This window comes from Gavia stellata, chromosome 6 (genome assembly GCF_030936135.1).
Source record: "Gavia stellata isolate bGavSte3 chromosome 6, bGavSte3.hap2, whole genome shotgun sequence".
Taxonomy (NCBI): Eukaryota; Metazoa; Chordata; class Aves; order Gaviiformes; family Gaviidae; genus Gavia; species Gavia stellata.
In genome coordinates, this window is record NC_082599.1 from 10,966,506 (window position 1) to 10,993,556 (window position 27,051).

Sequence of the window (27,051 nt, forward strand, 5' to 3'; positions counted from 1 at the left end):
GTTTGCTCATATGTCAATAAGTCTGTTACTTAAGGTTTCAGTGAACGATGTTTAAACACATTTTCTGTAGGCATATGCTGGTATTTTGAGCTAACTCATTATCTAAAGATGATTTACATAGAAACATGAAGATCTTAATCTGCCAAAAGTTGAGCACATTAGCACCAATTCTGTATATTTATAACTCTAACATATGACTCTAGAGACTACTTTTACACAAAGAAATGCAAGTGGATAAGGATCTGCAGGCTCCATGTCTATAACATTGCTTTACAACCCCATTGAAAGCAACCAACCATGTCCTGGACAACTGCTTGAGGTAAGGTGAGGTTTTTGTCCCCTCATAAAAAAAAAATTGTTGTTGCACTATCCTGAAATGTATACACCGGCACACTCACACAGAGTTTAGGTAAAATAAGTTTAAATTTTTGTGAACTCTACGTTCTCATTTGGTAAGTATGATCTAAAAATAAATATGGAATCCAGTTTAAAAATTGTATCAGTTCTACCATTTTTTACTCTATTTACTGACCCCAGTGTACTGACGTGCAGCGAGTAAATATTTGCGAGACAAATAGCAAGCTTGCAGGAGAAATGACAGAAACAAAAACTCCAAACACATGGTATTTGGAAAAAAGAGTTCATTTTGAAGAGGTGGGGAGCAATAAGAAGCAAATCTTATTATCGAGTTAGCATTTCAGATTTTAAAACTATCAATCTATGTTTCACCTGGGAATTACTAGAAATTAATTAACTGCCCTTTTAAATAAGCCTCCAGACTTGACACACGTCATTTATAGTATCATTTCTACAGCACTTGTATCTTCAAATCATTATACAAATATTTAGTCTTTACAAGATAGCCGTGTGATAAGGGAAATCATGATTTCTATGTTAGAGGTGGAAAGTCTGTCACTACATCGTACATAAACTGATAGGTTGTACGTAAAGGTAGGTGTTAGGTCTAAGTCTTGAAAAGCACGATACTAGCACTAGAACCTTTGCTTGCCAAACTATTAATTCAAAAATTAATTCACAGGTCACATTCAATCACCAGACTGTGTATTTGTGCTGCAAACAACCTGATTGTAATTTTACTAGGATTTGTAGCCATGATTCTGTTAGATCTTCAAACACATGGGTACCAGCCCTCCCAGAAAAAAATGCTGTCTACACCAGATTCATGCAGGATGGCTAACAGGGTAGAATTTACTATGTCTTATTTTATATTTTTAAATTAGAATGGATGGATCACAGCTTGGATATTCTTTTTTTCTCTCCACTGATCATCAAATGAGTTTAGGCTGACTTGCACCAATACAAACATCTGTATTTGGACAAAATGAATTCTACTCTGTGCTGGTTTTGGCTGGAGTAGAGTTAACTTTCTTCATAGCAGCTAGTATGGGGCTGTGTTTTGGATTTGTGCTGGAAACAGTGTTGATAAACCAGGGATGTTTTAGTTACTGCTGAGCAGTGCTTACACAGAATCAAGGCCTTTTCTGCTTCTCACCACCAGCGAGTAGGCTGGGGGTGCACAAGAAGTTGGGAGGGGACACAGCCGGGACAGCTGACCCCAACTGACCAAAGGGATATTCCATACCATATGACGTCATGCTCAGCATATAAAGCTGGGGGAAGAAGAAGGAAGGGGGGGACATTTGGAGTAATGGCGTTTGTCTTCCCAAGTAACCGTTATGCGTGATGGAGCCCTGCTTTCCTGGAGATGGCTGAACACCTGCCTGCCGATGGGAAGTGGTGAATGAATTCCTTGTTTTGCTTTGCTTGCGTGTGCAGCTTTTGCTTTACCTATTAAACTGTCTTTATCTCAACCCATGAGCTTTCTCACTTTTACTCTTCTGATTCTCTCCCCCATCCCACCTGGGGGGAGTGAGCGAGCGGCTGGGTGGTGCTTGGTTGCCAGCTGGGCTTAAACCATGACATACTCCAGTGCTTATGGGGTTTTGTTTGTTTGTTGGGTTTTGGGGTTGTTTTGTTTTGGGTTTGTTTTTTTTTTTTCTTTTAAGAAAACTTCAATGTTTCTATTTTACTGAAAAGAGCCATGGAGGGGAGAATGATCCAAAAGATTAAATACTTTTCTGGGATTGAGGCTTAAATCTTAGTTGCACAACCTCAGAAAAGCTATCTAATCTGTCTCTGAAGTAGGGGTATTAGTTCTTCCCTACTTTGTAATGGCATTATGTAAATAAATACATCAACACTTAGAGACGTTCAGATATTACTCTAATGGCTGTTGTATAGATATGCTGATAGATGGGCAATTCTGTAGCTTCAGGGAGACACTCCTTTATCAATTATTTCTGATATTTTTATGAAAGTGTTTATGCATAGGGTGAATTACATTTTTCTTACTTATACATAATCCCACATACATGAAATATTAAATTTTATATTTATATCAGCAGAATTTAAATGTATACATTGCAGAAAGGTTTTTGACTTTTCAGCAGTCAGCCATCAAATCCATTTCTGATGATCTTCATTCCGTACTGTATTTTAATCAGTGTTAGGTAAATAAGGGTCCTGCTTTTTTGAATTAAAGCTCCAGATTAAAATGTGCAATGACTGCGTAATTTCTTACTAGTTAATCACAGTAATTATTATTTGCAGATGAGTTCAGAGTACATCTTTGAGCATTTGTGCACTCAGGTTCTCTCAAATAAATAATAATCCTTTTTAATAATTATCACACATCCTAATTCTTTCAGGAGATCAATTACAAAGCATCAAACAATTGATTTTCAACCCAGAAAAGATGAGTACTCTTCCCTGAATGTGAAAGGGGAAAATAGGTGGAAGGCTCTCTCTCGTACCAAGGACTAAAATATAAGCGTTACCAAATGCCTTGCCTAACCTTCGTACCCTTCTAGATTCCAGCAAACTGACTCTGCCACAAGAGTTTTTATTTGCATGTTCTCCCCTTTCAGCACCATTGTACTACTGATCTAACAACCAGTCATACTCCCTCTGCCACTAACCAGTCATTTTATCTGTTTCTTTTTCCCTTCATGATTCTGCAAAGACATTTAACTTTATTAGTGACTTCTTTGATGTCAAGATTCTGGTTTTTTCCAAACTCTTTGCTTTCAAACTTATAAGAATACCTGAGACATGGAGACTTCTGCAATCACAGCATTTATACATGAAGTTTACCTTGAAAACGAATGCAAGTAATTAAAACCAAAGAGACAGAAAAAGCAGAAAATGGATGAAACTCCCTGAAGACTCCAAGATAATCAATTTTCTCTCTTCCTGCCTACACTATGTACTAGGGCCTGAATGGCACACCAGCTGAAGAAAACCTTAGCAGCAGGTGGGACCCATGCCTGTAGACCTCAGAGACCAAGCCAGGGGGAAGAAATAAGAGCAGTAACATGCATCTTCTAGCCCTAAAACTCTAAACCATAAACCAGAGACCCCTGCAACAAGAAATGCAGCACTAGCGTAAGTGTAGCAGGCAACTTCCTTATTCCTACAGCGTAGAAGGTTTCCCAGAGGAGCCGATGGAATGTCTAGCCCCAGAGTGGAGCTGGGACATCAGAAGAGTGAGGAAGAGGGTGTCCAGCTATATGGTATGGTGGATGCAATTGCTGCGTGCTATAGCCACTGTGTCTGAAACGAGCCCAGTGCAGCGCTATGTTACCAAAGCAGCGTGCTTTTGCCATCCTGAGGCATTAAAAAACTCACAAGTTAGGCTACCAGAGGGCCAGAGAATATGTAAAAATTATAGCTATTTCAAGAAAAAAGCAAGCAGTTCCAGCTAAAAATGATAGCTAGTTCAAGGAAAAAACAAACAGTTCCAGGTTAGTTATTTTTATTTTCTTCCTGATTTTGAGACTTTAAGTACATTTGGATCACATTTTGAATATTTTCTTTTTCTGTCATAACTAAAAATTCGTTCTCGGTCAGATGAAAGCAGTATAATTGAAATCTCCTGTAACTATTCAACTGCAGGCATTTGGACTTTTTAAAAAACTATAATGTAAGATCATTCCTCACTGCCTTGGTGAAAAGTAGACAACAGGAGTATTTGTTTCCAATACCGATCATTTTTGTTGCCTCTCTTTTTTGCTTTGTTGTGATGGCTGCAGTGGACATAGCTATTTTGTTCTTTTTCCACCTTCTTTATTTAAAGATTTCCTCAAGGCTTCCCACACGCCCTGCTTGCAAACGCTCACACAGAGCTCACCAGCAGGACTGCCATCAGCAGCAAAGCAAGCAAGCTCTCCTTTTACAGCTGACTAGCTTTAGTAATATCAGCTATCTGCCGTCCCTTCGAACGCAACAAAACTCTGCTTCTCAGATTCTCTAAGAATGTCAACAGTGTAGTGGTTTTTTCAGGGTTTTGGTTTTGGGTTTTTTTCTACGAGAGGGATTTGTTCTAACTGGAGGGGAGAAGAGCAGGGTAATTCACACGTGATTTCAAGCCTCTGCAGTTCTTGCCTCACTAGATAAGATAAACCAAGCTTTCTCATTATGTGTATGTGCCTGGCTATATGTTATTTTCCATACTAAGTCCAGGTTGGGTAGAAAGGAATCACAAAGACTGATATGCAGTATTTTGTGAATGGTAAAACCTTCATTAAGCCCAAGTGGGGGAAAAAAACCAAACACAAAAACCCACTAGCTAATGCTTAAGTAACAAATGCCACCAAGTGCCCATTTTCTGAACAACTCTTTTCAGCTGAACTAAAGTGAAATGTTTATTACAATTGTAATCCTAAGGAAACAGACCCACCAAACCTCCTGATTTACTGCTGTTTATCCACTGGCAGAGTCATTATCAACTGGTTAGTTTACAGCCTGCAGTAGATACTGTCTAAATACTGAGAAAAAATTCTAAGTTAGTGACGAACTTCAAGTGCTTCAAAAATCACTCAAAGAAGCTCTTGCAATAAATGGTAGACATTATAGGAATTTTGGTCCATCACCTGATTTAAATTTAATAGTGTTATTTCTGTCACTGTTGTATCAAGCCTCAAACTGACAGTTGTCTGAACAAGGGAAAGAGGAAAAGCGTTACCTGGTTTAGGTTTTGCCATGTCTCATTTTACAACTTTGTGCATAACTGTATGTGTGCTCTCTATCTGGTAATGATGAAGCTCTGTAGTTTTATTCTGATAACACACATGGAAGATAGTAGGAAAACTAAGGACCAAAAATTTGGAAAAGAGTTTGATTAAAGATATTTAAGTTAAGGTACTAAATAACACTTTTGGAGTACAACAAATATTTTAAATCCTCTTTGTCTTTTTTCTTCCGTTCTTTTACTCTTGGCCAGAGTCCTCTGATGACAGTTTTGGAACAAATCAGAATTCACTCAGGAAGTCTGCCTAGAAGCACTAAATTTCTGCAAGATTCAGCTGTACTTCATAGCAGGTAAGGTATCAAAGCAACCAGAGTAGTGTTACATCTCCTACTCCCCGACAGCAAGAATGAAGTGACAGAGGTAAATATATACTTGAAAGAAAATTATTTTTAAGAAGGGCAAAGGCCCCAAAGCTGCAATTCTAAGTTTAAGTAGGGTAAAGTACCTCTGTCTTACCCTTATTTTTAATCAGAAAAGTGCAAGAAAGTTAAAAAGGTAAGATCTTGCTACAATTATTTAATGTATGTTCATAATTTATCCATATATGAAATACAAAAATAAGGTACCAAGGTTTTGTCGAAGCATGCAATTAAAGTGCATAAGATAGCCATTTTCAATTTCAAGTGGTATTACCATATCAAATGCAGCTCCTGCAGTTACTTTCCTTCCTACTCTTTTCAAATCATTAAATTTTGCATTTTTTCTCCTTCCTGGAGTAGCAAAAATCCTTCTTTCTCTTTTGTTTAAATGTTAGTCCAGTAATGACCCAACGAATCAAGGTACAAACACACTGTCCCTCTTCTTTCTCGTTAAAGAACAGCAGCTGCATTTGATTTGCAGAGGACAGGGAAACGTCTCCAGGATCATTTAAAACTCATGACTGATTACTAACTTTTAAGATAATTTTCCTTTTTTTTGTTTAATTTTAAATTATAGGTAACACGACTGACTCAATGTCTGTTGTTTTAAGATGTTCCTTAGTAAATAGAAGTGTAGTTTGCTCCTATACGTGCTTCATTTCCAGATTTTCTCCTCTTTATCCCACTCCCCCAGGCTTCAGAGTACCCATCTCCATGGCAACAGTCGATAAGGTCGGTGGGTGGTGTTATCACAGCAGGCTTCCCCACAGAAGGTCTCAGCCATATGGATTATTTATGAACTTGCATGACAGCACCAGACCCACTGAAATACTTCTTGAGAAAGTTTTCTTGTCTCTGAAAGCCAGTGATTCAAAGCAGGGCATCCTCACTGCAGTCAGTGCCCACAAGTAGAGAGTGGAGGAAAAGTACCATGAAGGTGGTCACTCATCCATCCCCAAAGCTGCCTTGCCGCTGCCTACAAGTTTCTCTTACCCCGGATGAACACCTAATGGCATACACCAAAAATCATAAGTGTTCTATATGCCAATCAGTGACACTGGAAACCTGGGGCCACTGACAGGAATAATAACATTTCAGTTACACCATGACTAAATAGTTGATACAACTGATACTGTTGTTGGGAGTTGCTGTTGCAGATACACTGCAGTAGTTCTGTGTCTCTGAGTTAGTTCCTGGAAAAAACTAGCAGTTTGGCTTTGACACTGTATTTTCTTTGCCTGATTTTTTTCCTAAAACTTCAGTATATTTTTTAGCTATGGTTGTTGCATTTACACTGTATTAATGCACATACCAATACTTTGAAAGGATCGCTATAATAGCAACATATTTTTTTAAAATAATAGACTGCTTTGGAAAAACACATTTTTTGAGCAAAAGATAAAGAGCTATAAGGGCCTGTCATACGCAACCCCGTCATCCAATCATTTTTATAAATTTATCAAGCTCCATCTTAAAGTGAGACAGGTTTTCTCTAGGAAAGAAAAAAATTGTCTTAGTTCTCAGATAGACATTTGTGTGTTTTTTTTAACATAGCCAATACTCAAGACTTAATGGCTGTGATTTATACATATGTTTGTAATGTATACATATGAACCTTAATTGGCCACGATAGGCTTCCTTTATGATCAGTAAGAAGTAGGAAATGTTGAGGCACGATTCGTCACATCCATTATCAAAACCTGCTCAAAGATTTTATTAATTGTACTCTAAGCACCATAAACACCAGCAAGAATTCACAGGGTAGTTCAATCAGCTGTATAGAGAGGAGCAGTTCAGATGCTCTAAGAAGGGTTTCAGATCAGCCAGTGAAGATGTTACCACCTTTATCCCATTCTTTCTCCTTCCCCACTTACAATCTGTCCCTAATTAAGGCAAAGTGCTCCAGATTAGAAGAGCTCTATTGTTTACAATGCTGAAGCTGACTCAACCCATTCGGAGAGAACATGGTTAGTGCAGTTACAACAATCAATTGGAGGAGACAGTGAGAAACAATGTCTGGTCTTGAGACAGAAAGAACAAGTGAAAAATACGGAGAATTCAGAGAAGGAAGCCAAAATCACAGGATGTAGGAATCACGTTAAAACTACTACCTTGACAGAAGCTTTGTCGTTCATCTTCCTTGGATACAAATTTGTAACTGCAGACTGGGAGAGAATACCAAGATATTTAAGATATTGCTGAAGAGACTTGGCCAAGTTCACATTGTTTTCCAGATCGTAATTTCTTTCATTATCTGCATTCTGTCTCAAAGTCCTGCACAGCAAAAGCAAGGAAAAGAAAGTTATGAGCCAGTACAATGTACAAGGTGCCCAACTAAAAAGGCACTGTTTTATGCTGCAAACCAGTGAAGTTAGTTCCATACATAACAATAAAGTCACTCAAAAGCTTAACAACCAAAAAAGTATAGAAAATTTAATGTTTCAGCAAAAGCAGCCAAAAAGTCTTGCACTATTAACAATTTATTGCATGAATCAAAGTTAATGATCCAACAGTAAATCAAATAAAACGCCTACATCAAGGCAAACCCATATTTGGAAGACTAGAAAACACTTGTAAAAAGAAAAGATGCATGATTAAATTGCACCCCAAAGAAATATGAGATGGTTCTAAGATTTTTAAAAATTGCTGGCTGATGATGAGATTCAAGATAAATTTTGCCCTGCACCAATTTACAGAATACAGTTAGACTACTGGATGTGCAGAAATAACTGAGCAAGTCAGCTCCAGCAAAAGACTTAAAAAGGGAATAATGAGATGGAAAAAGTATCTCTTCTGATCTTCTCATGTGCCTGGGATTCACAGAATAGCAGTGTTTCCTGACTAGTTTAGACAGATCTTGGTGATGTCTGCAAAGAAAAGCTAAAAATGTGATTAAACAACAGCAGTGCGGAAGTGTTTATATGATATTCAGAGCACTGTGTGCAATGAATCTGAATTATTACCGGCTCTCCACATCTATCTCAACAATATGTCAATGATGATGATAATTTAAATGTCAACACCAGTAACTATTTAATTCCTTGTGCAAGAAAGCAGAGAGGGTTCCCAGCCTGCTTCCTTCCCTGTGAGTGACACATTGTTTTGAGGGAAATCACCTTTTTGGTATCGCCATTTCCTACCCACATGCCCACACACTTCTTCAGTGAAGAACAATTCCAGGGGGAAGAGCTTTCCAGCTCAGGGAGACAAGTCATCATTTGACTTTCAACATCTCCATGCCACTGTAAGCAAAATTTTGTATTGTACCAGCCCACGTCATGGTGCTTATGTAAGGGCAGAGCTTGAGAAAGTACCACTAAGAAATTTTCAAATCTTGGATTTAATTACATTACTTTATGCACAAAGTAACAGACTTCCTCCCATGCTCACAGTTCTATCAAATGTGTGTCCCGACTAATTTAATACCAATAAATGTAATTAATAATCTAATTGACTGTGGTGGCATTGCAACCAATAGTGCTCACAGGGTTGCTCACTTTGAAGTACCAGAAAAACCCTCCACCTCCCCCCAGTGTAAACCACAGCTACCCATCAGGCACACAACTCTGGGAAAACGAAGGTTTACTGCACAGAGCGCTATAGCAATCTTGATACAATTCACCATAAGCCTTGCTTCCTCCTCAGGCTCTTGGCATTTTTCTGTTGTTCCAGAGCTCTAAATTCTGCCTTATGATGGAGGGTGGACATGCAGGTAACATTATCCACCTCCTTTGCAACTTAAAGCCAGACTAAAACTGATCTGCAGTTTCAGAAAGAGCAGGGCAGTATGCTTTCTGCTTCAGCAGAGATGAACTAATCCAAAGAGGCTTTCATCATAGAAGGCAACCCAGTTTCAAACACTCATCTTTCATTCATCAATTAATTCCAACACCTATCCTCTTCTTTCTTCGCTAGCTTTGAAAAGAAAGGGAAAATAGAAAAACCAGACCAAATTCTGCCCCGAGGATTTCCACTGGAGCTAATGGGAACTCAATGCACAGATAAAAGACAGTATTTAGGTTGGCTTTTCAAGCCATTATTTACAGTATATAATCACTCACACTGGTGGTAGAAGCAAAATTTGGGGTCTAAGATTACTCATTTTTCTTATGGAGACAGTAATTGCACTCACATTATGTTTAAATTCCACATTAGATGCAATATTTTATGCTATAAACTTTCTAACAATAAAAATGTAGAAGTCTAACAAAGCATTACATTTCATTTGATGAAAACTTTAATAAAATCCTATGAATAAAACTGAAAGATTTTTAAATTTTTTTGTAGTTCACCAGTACATCACTGTTGTTTACCTTATTAACACGGAAAGTAAGATGCATTAAATGAGCTATTATTGCAACTGAATTAAAATATTTCATTTAAATTTGTTGAAGTGATATTGGAAAATGGATGAAAGACAAATATATAAAAGCACCTGGTGAGTAGGAGAAATGACTGTGAGCTCAGTTTTTGTTGAACACTTATTTGGAAGTATTTTCAGTTTTAATTTGTTTTGAAAAAGGACTTTGCAAACAATGAACTTTAGGGTATAATATGTAATTATTTATCCACAGAAATAATTCTGTATTTCCTACAAAAAACAGTGCTTTAGAAGCTTTTCTGTGGAAATTCCTAAATCACTGCACCTCAGGTATTTCTAAAAAGTTCTCAATTAATAGACACCACACTTCTTAGAATAAAGTTTCTCCCTTTTCAATGCTGTGGGAATCTTATTACTGACTTAATGATGGTTTTATTATAGAAATAACATTATACTCCATTTCATACATTGAAGTTTGCTGGAAACGTTTCTGGTTTTGCCTAATTGCACCAATGAACACAACTGACATTTATTCCCTGTGTGCAGAAAGGACTTTTTTCCTTTATCTTGGATCCTTTTTCAAGAGTGGGGTTTTTTTGAAATTTAATAAGGTCCCAGGAAATACCACGTACACTCCAGTTAGCCACCAAAGAAAGAACTTTCATCTTGAAATCAAGCTCCCAGTTTCAGCATCTTTTTTTAAGATGAAATCCATGTCTTCTGTTCCATCAGGTTTCATATGCACTAATTTAGCCTAAGTCAATTTACCTTTCAAGCGTCTGAGCCTATTTTCTTGCTCTCACCAGCTCTGTGGGGATTAATGACTCATTAGTATGACTTCATATTGTCTTATTACACACGTTACCCTTAATAAAAGGTCTTCCTGCCATAATGTTTCTTTGATAACTAGATACCTACACTAAGTTGCTTTTTTAATTATTTAATTATTATCTGATAAAATTTTAGCAAGCGCATTGAGCACTCTGAACATTAGCCAACTTGATCAAAATCTACAAGACATCAGAGAAAAAGTTCCTACTGTTCTCTGACCTACAGAATGTATTGCAAATGGACAACGAGAAAAATCAATTAATGCTTTAAACTGTTGGCACATAAGATAATGCTTTCAGAAGCACAGCTTGGTAACTTCAGAAAATCTATCCACAATAGGAACTGCTATAAGTGGAACACATTTGAAATTCTGATGTTCTTAAAGTGTCAATACACAAAATGGGTTATTTTTTTTAACATATAGTTCTAGTTAAAAATGCAAAACAGCTCAAACCTGATAACAACAGGAACTCCTAAAAGTGATCATCTGTCCTCAGTCTAAAACCTAAACTATTTCGTATATCTTCTTATACATTTTATTTTTATATAACTATGAATCTGGAACACTGCAGAATACAGTCTTGATCTCATGGAAATCTGGCCTATTTTATCTTACTTTCATGAATAAAAGTTTTAGATACACTCATGTTAGGAAAAATTCCCCCAGAAAACATTCAAAATAATTTCTGATACCATGTACAGAGAGTAATCCATACAGTGATGGCATTTTTTGTATCTAAGCAGTGAAAACATGTTTATGGATTCAACCACATGTTGTTATTGATTTTATGATAATCTATAGATCAGTATCTTCTAAAAAAGTTAAGTTTTTACCTTACTGCACTCCTGAAATGTATGGTGCCATGATTTTAAGGAATGTTTTTGAATCAGAACATATGTGAAATACAGGGTCAAATTCTATGAATTAAATCAAAACAAACTGAGGCAAACTGAAGCCACTGGGCATTATCAATTACACAGCATTTTTATTTCCATAAAAGAGCAATCTAGAAAAGAAATGGTTCTGCAGTATATGCAAACCACATACTGGGGTACATGAAGATCTGAAGTTCAACATTCAATATCTTCCTCATCAAAGCCAGAAGCTCAAGCTTTGTCCCACTATGAAGAAAGTTGTCTAACAAAAAGCACCCTCTTTCAATTTCACTAATTTTGAGATTGCATTTCTTAAAATCAGGTAGGAGAAAGCAAAATTTACCATTTTTAATGTTCCTAGTTTTATGTATTTTAAAATTTCCTTCTGAGGTTTGTGTGGTTGGGTTGCACTTGAAAGCCTGTAGGACCGAATAGACCAGGTAAGAGTATTTTTATATGTGTATCTGTATATGAAGATGCTATAATTGCAGGTCCTACATCCATATCACTCTACAGAATTATAGATGTGTCTCTTGCCACCAATAACTGCTAAGTCACCCCTCAATATCTTTCAAGTCATGAGGAAAATGGCTTCTATAGTGCAAAGAATAGATAAAAATGTCTTAGCATTGTTTTCTGTCATGGGAACTTGCATGAATCTCTCCTGCCTGGACAAATTTTGCAAGTAAAGCTGAGAATCTATGGACTTTGAATCAATTACAGCTATGTTTTGGAAGAATGTGAGTTTGAAAATATAATCAGTTGCTCAAAACGTCATTCAATACTTCTTTTTGTTTCTTTTTGTTGGCTTATTCCAGACTAAAATGTCTCCTGTGGATGAGCCACTGTATGTGTCTGCCTCTTTAAGCCAGTCATAAGTAGAGCTGGCTGAACTGACACTAGACACTGCATAAACTGCATAAAAGACCTGATGTTTTGAATTCTGACACCTAAATTAACAATAGAAGGCATATTTTCTTAACTTGATGATAATCAGGAGAACAGAGTTGAGGGTTTTCATTCATTCTGTCTGCTGCTTTCCTACTGGTGTTTTCCGTGCTGTTGTATGACTGGTTTCCCTTTATCATATAGATCGTGGTTTTGGTGATGTGTTTAATTCCGCTTCACCGCCTATTTCTCATCATTTGCAAACGGTCCCAAAAACCTACCAGGCAAAAACACCATTGAAGACTTACCTTCCTGTGTCAGATCCTTCAGATGCAAATATATCAGGGCGTCTGTTGTAGATTTTGTGAATGGTTGAGAGTTCCTGACCAATAACATGCTGTGTATAATCATCTTGCCACGTAAAACCTGATAAATAATGAAACAAAAAAAAAAAAACCAAACAAAAAAAGAAGCAAACTCACTATTTAATAACTTGAACATTTTGCGAAAAATGTGCCCTATGTGAACAATATTAAAAAAAGAAGAAAAAAGAAGATTTGTTCAATTGGAACCCAAGAGTGATCTACAGATTCTTCTCTTCTGTATGAAATTTTGTTAATCAAACTTACAGTGGAAAGAAGGCAGTAGACGATGTGATGAGATTTTGAAAGACTTTACTCTCAGCAGAATTTTAGCTAGTACAAACTAGCTTTAATAGACAAAAAAGGGTTACTTTGGACAGCTATGGAGAAGAGTTACCTCACTAGCTGGTACCTATTGAAAGGTTGCTTCACTTCTTCCCCATTCACAGCACACTGTCCCTTCTCTGTTTACTCCATGAAACTACACTTTTAGAACATTAAGGAGCTAGTACTGCAATGGAAATAAGTATAACACATGTGGAGGTCAATTTATGATATCTTTATATTTAAATGTTGCGACAAAGAACTTTACAACAAGGGGGAAGTGCAACTATGAAGGCAAATTCCAGTGATTACTCATTAATTACATGCACTGCCAATCTCATGGTAATTATACTTGAAATAATGATATAACTCCAAACATAATTGTTACCCGATTTGTAGATTTTAGATGTTACGGTAACACTTTAGTTCAACAAACTTGCCCATGCAATTATCTGTAATTATCTAATAACTAAATATCATATAATTGAAGAGAATTTCTGCTTCTATGCCATGCGCAGTAAAACACCACAAAACCCTCAAATGGATATTGATAAAAGTTTCAGAAATGGTTATCCTGCTAATAGCTTCCTGTAAGAAACCACCTAAAGAATAATCCTCTCTAGCACCAGATGGAAGGGGACGTATCTCGTTGTTAGAATCAGACTCAGAAGGGGGATTTCTGGTTCAGTCCCTATTTCATACACATGTTATAAACTTCATTACCATTTGCAGTCAACATCAGATTTGTTAGTACAGACAGTTTCTTAGGATGCAGCTAAAGCATCATCAGTCACAGCAGAACCCAGAACTTGGCCACCTCACTCGTTGGGTGAGTGCTTTACCCAGTGGACTGTTAAAAAGGGGCTGTATTCTTCAGATTTTTCCATCGTACTGAGGTGGAGTTCATTGTCTGTTTACTTAGGTCCAGAATTAAAAAAGAAGTCTAAACAGGAGATTTGTCCATTCTGCCAAAGTAGACAGTTCTGAGCATGCAGAAGTAAAAATTACTTTAATATTTATGAAATTTTCAGCCTAAGGGGGAGATACTTAAAGAAGTTGGGTATAAGATTAAGACAGGCCCAGGAAGTATTTAAACTATGCTGTTGCCTGGGATTTAGACAAGTTTTAGGAAATAAAAGTCCCCGTTTGGGCAAGATTTATGTGGACTGCATCCCAAAATTAATTTTTTTTTATTAATGAAAATAATAATAATAAACAATCTAGAACCAACGTAAGTATGCATGAAGGCTTTAACAAACAAAAAAGCTCTCTGACACCTCTCTGACACTCCACTTTTGCTCCTTCTTTCTCCTTGTCTTAAATAAAAATATTACTCAAGTTTATTAAGGAAACACTTCACCTGAAATCATGTTAGATGTTAATGGCTACAGTAAGTGACTCCAGACCCTTGGGAGAGGGAAGAATCTCTATCTAATCTATTTTTAGTTCTGATTCATCCTTTTCAAATGCAAATCTCACCTTTTCAAATGTGCCGTGTAAGTGGATGGATTCAAATAATTTCACAAATCTCATTCTAAGGTTGCTCAGAGTATGTTCTTATGTGAATACACAGAAATGAGTCATCATGCACCTATGATTATTTTGGTGTAGTGTTATTAAAAGGATTTTTACATGAAAGTTTATATCTATATATATATGTCTGTTCGAGTTTACTTCTCTGTTGCCTAGCGCTACACATTTCTGTTTGTTTTATAAATTCATGCAGGAGAAAAAAATAAGGTAACATTCAAGTTTAGAAGAATGTGCAACAAAAAAATTTCAGCTGAAAAACATACATATTAAAATCATTAGCATAGCAGTAAAGCTACTAATTTATGAACTATGTGTCCAAAATCACTACAGTTTAATTTTGTAGCTCTAAGCCAATACCAGCCCTATTAAGGGCTAAAGAATACACAATAAATAACATAGACTTTGAAGAAAAATACACAGAATTACTCTGAAGAGTTTTGTTCAAAAACTCAAGAAGAGTTCATCTGCGGTACATGCATACGGACAAGAAATTCATCTCTCTCAATCCAAAGAAATATATATGGCTGCAGACAGAGGGGTCAACAGTTAGTTATGTTTTTACTCCACAAAACAATGCTTTGGTAAAAGGGCATAAGAAACCATTGCAATCCCAGTTCTCACTGGTCATGATAATGGTGTATCTTTTGTTAACTTCAGTATATTTTCTTTCTCCTGCAGTACTATTTTAACATTTTCTCCTAATGCATTTCAAAGCAGTACCAAGTATACCATCCTTAATACTGTAAAAGAACGCAACTGTGGCATTAAAGGAGAGTAAAGAAATGAAAGAAAACCAGAATACTTGTTATAGAGCTTATGAAACTGAAGTTAAGGGAATATGCCCTCTCAACTGTATCTCCTAGCACTTCTAACTCACATAAGAGTTAGAACAAAACATGGAAATTTTAACTAATTCAAAAATCCCCTCATCAATAAGTTAATATTGCTGTTTCTTATGCAACTATCTCAGGAACTGCAATGTGTCTAAAGCTAACCTTATGCCAATCATTTTCCAGCATTGTTTCAGTTTCAAAAAAATCTCTCCCACACGCTGAGCTCAATAAAACAGCACACTTGAGAACCATAATGCCACGCTGACAGCTGCAATCAAAATTAAGGTTGAGAAGGAGCATATGACGCCGTATGGTGATTTCCTGTTCCTTTGTCTCTGCCGTCACACCTAGCGCCAGCTCCTGTCTCACCACCCAATTATTACAATTTATCTCCACTGGCTGCGCAGGATCACAGCAGTGCTCTTGTACACATATTACTTCCATGTCACTAACGGGGAACGGTACGGGAGGACGCCTGACCCCTGATTAACCATCCCCCCTGCTGCAGGTCTGCCCAGGCTCTGCATCTCCCAACGGTGAATTCCCACAGACGGACAATGCCAAGGAAAGAGAAGAGTCCGGTAGACACTGGAGTGACGCAAAAACTATGACAACAACAGCAGTAGCAGATATAAAATTGCTCTTAGTTAAAGAGCATTGACAGTAGTGAGACCCCATGAAAAATAGTCATTGGTACAAATTTTCCCCACAAAAAGTAGCGCTTTTCACTTGTGTCAGAGCCCAAGGTTTCATTCTTTTTTTGTTTTAATTGAAACTTCATAACCTAAATGTATATGAAAAGGGAAAGCTAGTGTAGAGACAGTGAAGACAAGACATTAATACCATCAGTAAACCCAACTTGCACATCAAAACAAATGGAGTTGCTTCAGATGTGACCCAGTCTTTCCTTATTACGATCAGGTATCTCTCTGGATCTTTTCTTTCCATGCACAATTAATTATTATTATTACCCACACCTACAAAAATAATAATGAAATTATTATTGTCTATGTCCCCATTATGTTCAACACTTAACAATTACTACATCAACAGAAACTATATGTCTAAGAATTATTTTGATTGAAATCAAATCAAAAGCAAGCAGTGCTAAATAGTGAAGAAAACAGTTTTCACAGATTCACACTGGTGAAGATAATAGTAGCTTCTGTCTCCAAAAGTAAAGTCAAAATTGTTTTCACGTTTATCATACAATTTCACTTTTAACTTGCTTAATTGGCTTTGCTACGATACCAGTTACACAGAATTATTGAAAAATAATCAAAATTCAAATACGTATTTTCTTCTCTCAGCTGTTCAACTTTTCTAAGTAATGGCATTCTTTCTTGTGGTTTTGACTCTGGTTTCACCTTAGAGAAACTTGATGCCTCTCCAAATATACCTGACTACACCTTTAATGCATGTAAATTACATTAGCAACTGTTGAAAACATTCATCTGCTACTTTTCTGTCTCAACTTACTCTAGTTCAGAATTATTCATACAAATAATCTTCAAACCCTCTGAAGGCCTAGGCAAGAAAAACAACAGTTTTTTAACTTTGCAAAGGTGTTCTGGTGTAAATCAGTAGAGCCCAATTTAAGTCCTTTAAAGCAACAACAGTTCTCACTGCCTGAAGATTTGGCCATGCAAATCTTCCTGCTGGTACTCCTGACCCTTTCCCCAACCAGCCTGGCTGAGGCTGTGCGGAGCTCTGCAGGCAAGGCCAGTGAAACCTGTGTCTGACTGGATAATGCCTTAAGACTCTTCCAGCTCTTGCGCCAATCAAAATCCAAATTGATTAATTCTGCATCAATATATTTGCAACAAAAGGATTTTTACATACCAAGCCTACTCAAAGCAACAGGAGATTATGATATATCGGCAGAAACCTATATACTAAAATCTGATCCTTCTTCGTCAGGAAAATCCGCGTATAAAGGCAAAAAAAATCTCAGAAGTATTCAGACTTCAAGCCAGAACATGTTACTATTTTTGAGTTGTGACGTTATTTTTTCCCCACTTTTTGGTCGTTACCCATTTTGTCCCCACATGGTGGATGATAAAGCAGGTTTTTCTCTGAGCTGCCTTCAACTGCTACTTCATTTCAGCCAGGAAACTCTCAGTTGTAGAGCTCGGAGACTTTCATCCCCCATGCCATGTGTTGCAAATTGTTAATGCCTACTTTAGCTGTCAGAATGTCTGCAGAATTGGGAATGATTGGCTTTCTTCCCTATTTTCACAACAGACAGGTCAACGTATAGACGTGCTTTTCTGCAGGCTGCCTTTCCGTATTCTCCAGAGGAGCTGCACTTGTTCTCAACCCAGACCTCTGTTTTCAGAGCTCGAGGACATACCCAATAATGTTCACATATTTCAGTACTGGCTACATCAAAATTGCAGCTTTAATGCTGAGGTTGCTGTGTGTATAACAAAATTAGTTCTTTTAATTGCTATATGTTCTATCTAAGAATGCAGCCAAAAGAGAAAATCCTGATACCTCCTCTTACAGTAAAAGAAAACTAGAACTTCTACCAAAAGCAATTTTGCAATACAACTCACAACAGCAGGTTAATGGCAAAAACAGTTATGGAGAAGTTAAACCCACCTTTTAAACCACAACCTTTTAATTCCCCTGTATCTTTGGCTTGGAATATTCATTTGTTCTGAAAATTGTGACTAAAGATGGTTTCTACAGAGTTAGAAGAAAATCTGCCAAGGCAGTTTTTCACTACACTTCCATGAAAACTTACTCTAATTGAATTTGTTTGCTCTGGTTAATCACTGTATTGTCACAGAATCATTAAGGTTGGAAAAGACCTTTAAGATCATTAAGTCCAACCATCAACCCAACACCACCATGCCCACTAAACCATGTCCCGCAGTGCCACATCCACACGTTCCTTGAACACCTCTAGTGAGGGTGACTCCATCACCTCCCTGGGCAGCCTGTTCCAGTGCTTGACCACTCTCTCAGTAAGGAAATCTTTCCTAATATCCAGTCTAAACCTCCCCTGGCGCAACTTGAGGCCATTTCCTCTTATCCTGTCACTAGTCACTTGGGAGAAGAGACCAACACCCACCTCTCTGCAACCCCCTTTCAGGTAGTTGTAGAGAGCGATAAGGTCTCCCCTCAGCCTCCTCTTCTCCAGACTGAACAACCCCAGTCTTCTAGCTGAAAAGAAAATCTGGTACAGACTGTATTTGAAGAAACAACTGGGAGTTACAAGCAGTCATCACCATGCTTGTTCAATCCATTTCAGCAGGAACTGTGGTCATTCTCTCCTGGAAGTCTCCTCAGGAGCTTTTTTTTGTTTCCTTCCCTTTTCCACTGCATTCCCCCGTCAGCAATGTCAAGTACCAGTTTTGCATCGTTGCATTTGTTGCCCTCTTTTGGAGCTTCTAGTGGGATCCTTATAATATGAAAGCATTTCAGTTGCCGCATTCAGCAGCAATTCACTCACACTCACTGGCAAAGAGCTTCCATTTGAATGAACAGATGAAACGGCTGCCTAAGGATTACAGTTTCAAATTTTCATATATTGTTTTATTATACATAAAAATTATAATCTCCATAGAATTAAATTACCAGCATGATCTTCTTACAGCGCTGATTTTAATTTACTCTAAGTAACTATCCCAGAAGATGAAGGGAAGGCTTTTCTCTTCAGTATTTTGGAATTTCTATTATTTGAAAAAGCCAAATGAGTGCTTCATTTGCCAAGGAGATTATAAAATGCTCTCACAGGACTCAGTATGCAATGTTTCTTTACCTTTATTTCAGCTCTTGTAGACAGCTACAAGTAATTGGTTTATACAAGAGGAAGTTTCTAAGTGTTACATAAGATTTTTCTGCCACTGGAGCTGATAGTAATAAAAGAATGATATGATCATGCAAAATATATCTTCTAACTTCCAACTCGCACAGGCTGCTTTCCAAACGCTAGAACAGAATGGATACATGAAAAAGACTTCCCAAATCCTTGAGATAAATCCCATGCTATTCACCATGTCATATCATCCTTTTCACAAATTAATGGCTCTCAGCCTGAGAGCAGATAGTTCCATTCACAGAAATGCATTTTAGGAAGGAAGATATTCAAAAGGGGGCTTCTTGCATGGTTACGACTTTATATTAGTGTTCAACCTTAATTTAATTCATGGTCAGTTACAACTCTGAATGGCTTGAATGGCTCTTGCAGTGTCTCAGATTCAAGCCATTCAAGCCACTTGAATGGCTCTCTGCAGTGTCTCAGATGTGATATATTTTTAAAAAAACAATCAAATCTAACATATGATGAGTAAAGATGCACCTTCTATTCCTCCATTTCCTTCTGACCCAGGACTATGCACAGAAATTTCCTCAGTGCTGTCAGCCCAATGAGTTTTCATGAACCTGAGGAAATACTCACATGCACCTAAAATGTGACACTGGAATAAGCTGCCCAGGGAAGTGGTGGAGTCACCATCCCTGGAGGTGTTCAAGGAATGTGTGGACGTGGCATTGTGGGACATGGTTTAATGGGCATGGTGGGGTTTGTTGGTTGATAGTTGGACTTGATGATCTTACAGGTCTTTTCCAACCTTAGTGATTCTGTGAAAATACTGGTACTAAAATAAAGATGACAGTGCTTTGCTTGTTTCACTGAGTTTTGAACCCACCTGTGTTAGCTGACAATCACATCAAAGTACATGTGACTATTCCAGATTTAACCCAAAAAGCCTGACGTTAGTTCTATGCTGCAAAACAGCCCTCTTTACTACATTAATCCTCTGCAATCTCCTTTTAGAATAAGGAGTGGCGATCTTTCATTTTCTGTCAAAATACTTTAATTTTCCTGTTCCCTTCTCCTTCCTTTTCTACCTTATTATTCTTTTCTGAGATGTCTTACACCACTCTAAACTTTCATTCACTCATCTCATAATGCAGGGTCTCTTTAGTATGCAGAAAATGGTTGTAATGCTAGACTGTACAATGCTAAGAATGGCGATATTGTCCAAATAGTAGTTAACAATGCATATAAAATCAGCAGGTCTTCCTTCTCATTTTATTTCATCCATTTCATTGCATGCTAACAGTAAGATGACAGCCTTATTGTCATGAAAAATATAGTTCCTGGGAAAGGACTTTTGAAGTGCCTTCAATCTGGGAATTAAAACATCACCTGTAACACGGTAGAATTGGTCAGAAATGTCCTGGCACTTAAATAAGTATAGAAAATTAAGTGGATATACAGGTTACACATACTCTAGCAAATTCATCTCAGATCTACAGTTCTTCATGTGTTTTTAAATGCCTACAAGCAGAACTGTTCTGTCAGCTCCACATAGTGGTTCTCACGCCCATTTTATGTAACTGCTGAGCTCCCATTGATGTTTGTGAAAAATCAATTTTCGGCTGTCAGACGAGTGCTTGCAATTGCACGTGCAAAGTCAATATACAGGAGTGCCAAACTGGGCAGTACAGCAAAGGCTGTATCTCCGCATTTGGTTCTGAACAGAAGTCTTTAAGACCAACGTGCAGACCACTGTACCAACAGCACGGAGGGAACATTAGAATGGGTCGGAGCAAAGGCTTCTGCCGGATATTCACCGTGTATCACACAGGGAAATCTGACATACTTGAAATATTTTCTCTAGCAAGGGCCTTTTGTCCCCTGCTCACCATGCTCTGTCCTGCCTCAAGATCAATGCAAATTAAAGCAGAAAAAAGGTAATATTTTTCTTTTAAATGATAAGCAGAAAGTCTATATATGGTTTGTGTGGAAACATATCCTTCATTTTCCACTTTTAAGCCACTTCTCTTGAACTGTAAATTCCTCCAGGAAGAGGCCGTATATTGCATGCATTTGTACAGTCTCTTTCTACAGCAATAACAACAACAATAATTGTTATTGTTGCTATTATTTAATAAAAGCACAGCAGTTGCAGAAGTTAGGGTTCCCTTAGGAATCTTGTAAAGATCTTGGTGGCTGAAAGTTGGGAGTTTTCCAGGGTAGTATGTTAGCCAAGTCAGTTTGCCTGAAGCAAAGATGGACAAACTGCAGATCACACTGCTCCTCCAAAAAGCTGATCAGTGCTCCTCAAGTTCCATTTTGAATTCACCCCACGTGCAGAAAAGACACACGGTGAATTTGTGCAACCCTGAAAGGCAATGTTGTGTTTTCAGCCAGAGGAGTATTTGAATTAGCTTTTTTCCTATTCTCTTGTGCTCATAAACTTTTTTGGGTTTTGACCTTCCAATAACTGCAACGGAGGATGCAATGCACTTTACTGTACACTGCATGGCAGATAATTTTTTCATTTAACCATTTTTAGTCTTTGCACCTCAGGGCCCTGATTTACAAGCTGATTACAATGAACAAATTACTGTACCACTTGTCAGCTAAGGTACAGTGTCTGCCCATGTATTTAGCTGGTGACCATGGGTAAAAATGAGATTATTTGACTTATTTTAGCCAACAATGAAAAGGATTTAATGAGAGAAGCTCTAACTGACATGATTTCCTACCTGGTGTTCATTTTCACTCCCTTGTTTCAGGGAGTTAATACCTCAGTTAACTTTAATAATATTTTTGGACAATTCATGTAATTCTGGTTCACGGATTCTCATTGATGCTTTGTCAGCTGCACACACTCTGATTTCTAGTTCTTTCTAGCTTCTTTACCACCTTCTGGGGTTGATCTCTCTGAATGTTTAAAAAATGGCATGCTATGAGCTGTGATTCAGTTTTACCACACTGTATCACAATATTACTAAAAAGAGGATTTTTTTTTTTTTTTAATCTCTGAATTAGTTTTTGAGCAAGATTGTCGATGAATTAAAATATTTACACTGGAAGAGCTGGAACAATCAGATATGAACTTAAAGCCACAAAAATTTGAGCCTTTGTGAGCACAGTTCCAGCTGATGTCCATTCTCAACACATCACTTCAAAAATCTTCATCATTTTTTGCTCATAACCACCAAGAGATGCTAGGTTTAAATGTCATTTACTAAAAACTCTGAAATTAACAAAATGCTTCAAACCATGCAATGGTGGTGTAACACTGAAATAAAACATACAGAAGGAATATAAAATTCTTATCATTCTTGGGAGCAATTTTACCTTCGTGTATTCTATGCTCAGCTAAAATCTGAATATTCTGAAATAGCTCCACTAACTTCATGCCACCAAGGTCCAACATTAACTGTGCAGACCTGGTATACCCACTGTGCTCAGTATGAACTAGACAGAACTTCCTCTGGGCAAAGACCTCCTCTGGTTTGAGGTGTAGCCTGGACCTGCAGGTTGAGCCGCAGGAGAGCGAGCACCAGGAGGGGGAACCAAAGCATGTTTGCCATCTTTTGAATGTGCCCTGCAACTTGTAATGCAACACAAACTCTGCAATTCACTCCTCTGTCTACAACACAAATATAACAAAACACAATTTCAGGAGTTGAAGTCGTACTGCATTTTGTGAGGCATTCAAATATTGTAGAACTGGGCTGGCATAAACAAGTGACAAAAACAGAGTCTACCAGGAGCTACTGCAGTGTGTCATTAACTAAGTGGCAGGTAGGTGCTTTTTTCCTTAACTTCAGTGGATTTCTACTATTTAAGGACTAGAAACTAATATCAAGGAGGTTACTATATTTTCAAAAATACCATTCACTCCAGAAATTTGTCCATCAGCAGTCTTCAATGGCATACAAAGCAGGAAATCTCCTTTAGAGCAAACACTGAAGTGAACCTGCAATAATGTTAAAGCATTTCAAAAACATCGGTGGTGTAGCTCATATTTCTCTCTTTCACTTAGTATTGTTACAGAACGTAAGTCTTCTCATCAGCGGCTGCCAGCTTTAAGAAATAGTGATACATTTCTAGATAATCGACTGCTACCTATTACCATACTTTTGATGTGGTGGCACATTCATGTGCCTTGTTTTCCACTTCCTCAGGGTATCCTGGTTAAATGTCACAATTTTTCTCCCATGTTAAGAAACCAAAACCTGCATATTCATTCTTTTTAAGAGAGGCATAAATGTAGTAAGAAGGGAACACTGATTATTCTATTCATCTATAAACTACTCCAGTAGACATATAAATAATACTGGAAAACATAATGCAGCCTTAATTATCAGCAGTGTTACACCTCTGTTTATAAGTCATGATAGATGAGACCTGCAGCAATCAATCTGATTGCTCTGATAGCAGTTTAAGCTAATTCATAATAAAAGACACAGAGTTAAAAAGCTAGACTATCGCATGTGTTTTACAAGTAGATTATTATTTAATGTAGATCTTCATTTCATTGACCAGATTTCTGCTCCTTAGTAGTGAAACTATGAGCAAATGTCCCTGTAAATGTACCCAAGAGCTAAGGAGTCCAAGTGCTCCATACACTCCTCCTTAGCTGTTCCTAGTATCAGAATGAAAACATGAAGAATTGCCTCTTGTCACTCCAAAATGCTCATGGTTCAGTTCCCCCAATCTGTCTACCTGAAAAATGTTCACTATCATGGCCCCAAAAGGCACAAATCTTGGAAAGGAAAGAGCATTGAGTGAATAAACTATTGAAAATGTCCTGCTTCACCCATTTACATGCTACAAATCTGGCCTTCATCTGGTGTTCCCTATTCACAGTACCTCACACAGTGTTAGCACTTTCAAACAAAAAAATACTCTTTTTTCTAGAGAAACAATGATTTTATTTTACACTTCAGGGTCATTTGTTGCAAGGAGTAAACTAGAACCTAGGATTAACTATTTACTACAATAAATAAAAGAGAAACATGGGGCATTGCAAATTCAACTATTTATTGGTAATTTGCTATTCCCACTCATCATTTACTTCTATGTCTATACATAAGATAAAATATATTTATAGATATAGGTTTTACTTTACTTACATTATATGACATATAAAAGAAAAGAGTTCCTTCTATCAATTACTTCCTAACTAAATGCCAAAGGTTCAAATGCTAAAACTGAAGAAGTCTGTCCTGACAACCAAATAAGTCTGTAGCTTTTGTACTTTACATTATATTTAGCAGTTAGTCAGGTTTGATTCATTTTGCTATATGCAGTACCAAGGTATGCCCTTCAATCTTTTACATTTTCAAAAGGTAAATGTATTCAGTGTTTTGCAGAAGGATAATTTTTGATTGTCCTGTTTGATTGAAAGTACATTAGAATTGGTCAAGATTTCCAAGGTTACAGCAAAGATACTCCTATGCCACATTGATATGCTGTCAAAACCCATTAAGTCTCCCTTTCCCCATCCATCTCATATTTGCAAAAAAATCTGTCTTCTTGACTGCGATGTTTATATACTTTGTGTACATGTGATGCTTTGTATTTATCTGTGATCCTGCATTAGAGCCGAGGCTAAAGAAGATCGTCTCAACACACCAGATTTCAGCCGCCCCAGCACCAACACTGCAAGGCGTGCTGCGGTCCCCAGGCGTCCCCACTGCCGAAGCGCCTCCCGCACTGCTGTCAGGGGATGCAAATGCCACCGGCATTCCCCCAGCCATACCTGACACAGAAGCACGGCCACTTATTTTCTGTAGCTCTCATGGACACTGAGCAGGTTATTTTATTGGGTTATTCTGTGCAGAGAAACGTACTACAATAAACCTTTCTCTCCGTCAGAACTGGCGAAGTTTAGCTAGACAGTTGCCCAGAACGGGTTATGCCCTGATTCTTTTTGTGGCCTTTGGTGGTGTAGGGATTTGCAGGATGCAGTTGGATGAATGGGTGCAAGAAAACACTCCTGAATGGGAACTTATGTAACTATTGTACTGACAAAGCTAAAATAGACCCTTTCCCACTCTCCCCACGCTACCTGCCCTTGCATTGCTAACAGGAATAGACAGCACTATATAATTTTTTTATTAATCCTGTTATCATTCACATTAATGCCATGTCACACAAACCTGGTAGTTGAAATGAAGAACCTAATGGTTGTAAATCCTATTTACTTTTAGTGTAAGTAAGTTCTTCAAATGCCCCCTGAGCAATGCAAAGCACTTTTGTTAAAACAAGTTGGGGCCATGAAAGAATAGCTTCTAGTCAGGTATTATGATTCAGTTATCCCTAGCTATTATACCAAACACCCTCATGTATACAGCCGAGATACATCCTTTCTCCTATTAGTCTTTGCATTATTTTTGTTAGCCAGGGGAAGCTTCCCTGACATAGTTTTGACAATTCCACCATTAATTTGTCTTCATTTCATTGTGTCCTTAATAACACTATGTAGGCAACAGATGTCAAGTCTTTCCAAGTGGAATGAAGCAGAAGTGAACTCACATCCCTAATAAATTGTTTATTGAATATTTATTTTTACTTGGATGACAAAGTGCTAGTGAATCTGCTGGTGGTAAAGCCCATGCTTACATGCTACAGCACAACATTTATTGAAGCAGCTATTCTTGCCAAATCTATATTGCATTTATAAATCTTCAAAACAAGCCCTGGTAAATGTCACTTCTTCTTAAATACTTGGCAGAATCAATGACAAGTGATGCTGCCTTTGCCCTTGAAGAATTCACGTGTTTGGATCTGAGTCCAAATTCTAAAAACCTGTTCAGAAACACACACAGTGTAAACACACACGCAATGTACTAGAAGCACCAAGGAAAGAAAGGAAAAGTTACTCTAAATGCAAAAACTAAATATAAACAGGAAAGCTTGTCTATTGTTTTTTTAGACTTTCATTGTAAGCTGTGTGAAATACGCTACTACAAAGCCCATTAACTTACTTCCATTCTGCATTGGAATATTTTGCAGTGGTCTTCCATATGCTACCCAAAAGCAATCAGTTGATTTTGTATCACATGTATCACACAAGATTTGTGTTTTTAGTATCACACTAGGCACCTTTTGAAATAAATACCAATATAAAATAAATAAAAAATCAAAATATAGTTACAATACCTAATTCTAACAAAATTTAGAAACTATTCTGGCATAACATCAGGCAATAATATGTGCTGTATATTTATTTGTGTTTCCTAATTATCTGTCCTTCATTTTCTGAATGATAATTCTGATTTTTTTGTTATATGTTCAAGTTCAAAGAGAAATTAAATACAAAAACTGAGCAGTACAGTAAAAAATTTTTTATCTCCTCTAACTTCTTGAATGCCACCAGTGAATTGCGGAACAGTCTGCTCAGCATCAGTGGGATGCCCAGCTCCAAAGAGTGGAGCTGCTCTGCTAAGCAGCGCGGTCCAGATTTGCTGCCATGCCTCGCATGGTGCAACCCAAACGCTTTTCCAAGGAAAACATTGCAAAGTCCTCATTTTGCAGCTGTTTTTGTAACAGCCATGGTTTAAAAGAGTATGGGGTAGTCTATTCAGGGCTCTGCATTATACAGCAAATAGTATTCTTCAAGAGTATGTCAACCGACTTAGTACAATGGCGTGTTTCTATGGCAGAGCTGCAGCTATATCATCTTTCTGCCCATGGTGGATTTCTCAGTTAGGGGAATTTCCTCGAGAGGAAACGCTCTCAGCACAGTGCAAGGAAAGATATGAGATAAAAAGAATCCATGGAGATCCAGCAACTCCAGAGAGATCCAGTCCCTCTCCTTCAGAGTTATAATCCCTGCAGCACCTGATACCCTCC

The 27,051-nt window shown here is 37.6% G+C and overlaps 1 protein-coding gene across 1 annotated transcript in view; it reads right to left on the reverse strand.

Annotated features, from left to right (window-relative positions):
* PTPRN2 (protein tyrosine phosphatase receptor type N2) overlaps nucleotides 1–27,051 on the reverse strand; it is a 674,672-nt gene that overhangs the window by 418,731 nt on the left and 228,890 nt on the right. Inside the window, exons 4-5 of the mRNA XM_059818647.1 lie at nucleotides 12,694–12,811; nucleotides 7,581–7,743 (exon numbers count right to left, since the gene is read on the reverse strand). Of these exons, the coding sequence (XP_059674630.1) occupies nucleotides 7,581–7,743; nucleotides 12,694–12,811 (281 nt within the window). The remainder of the gene's footprint in view (nucleotides 1–7,580; nucleotides 7,744–12,693; nucleotides 12,812–27,051) is intronic.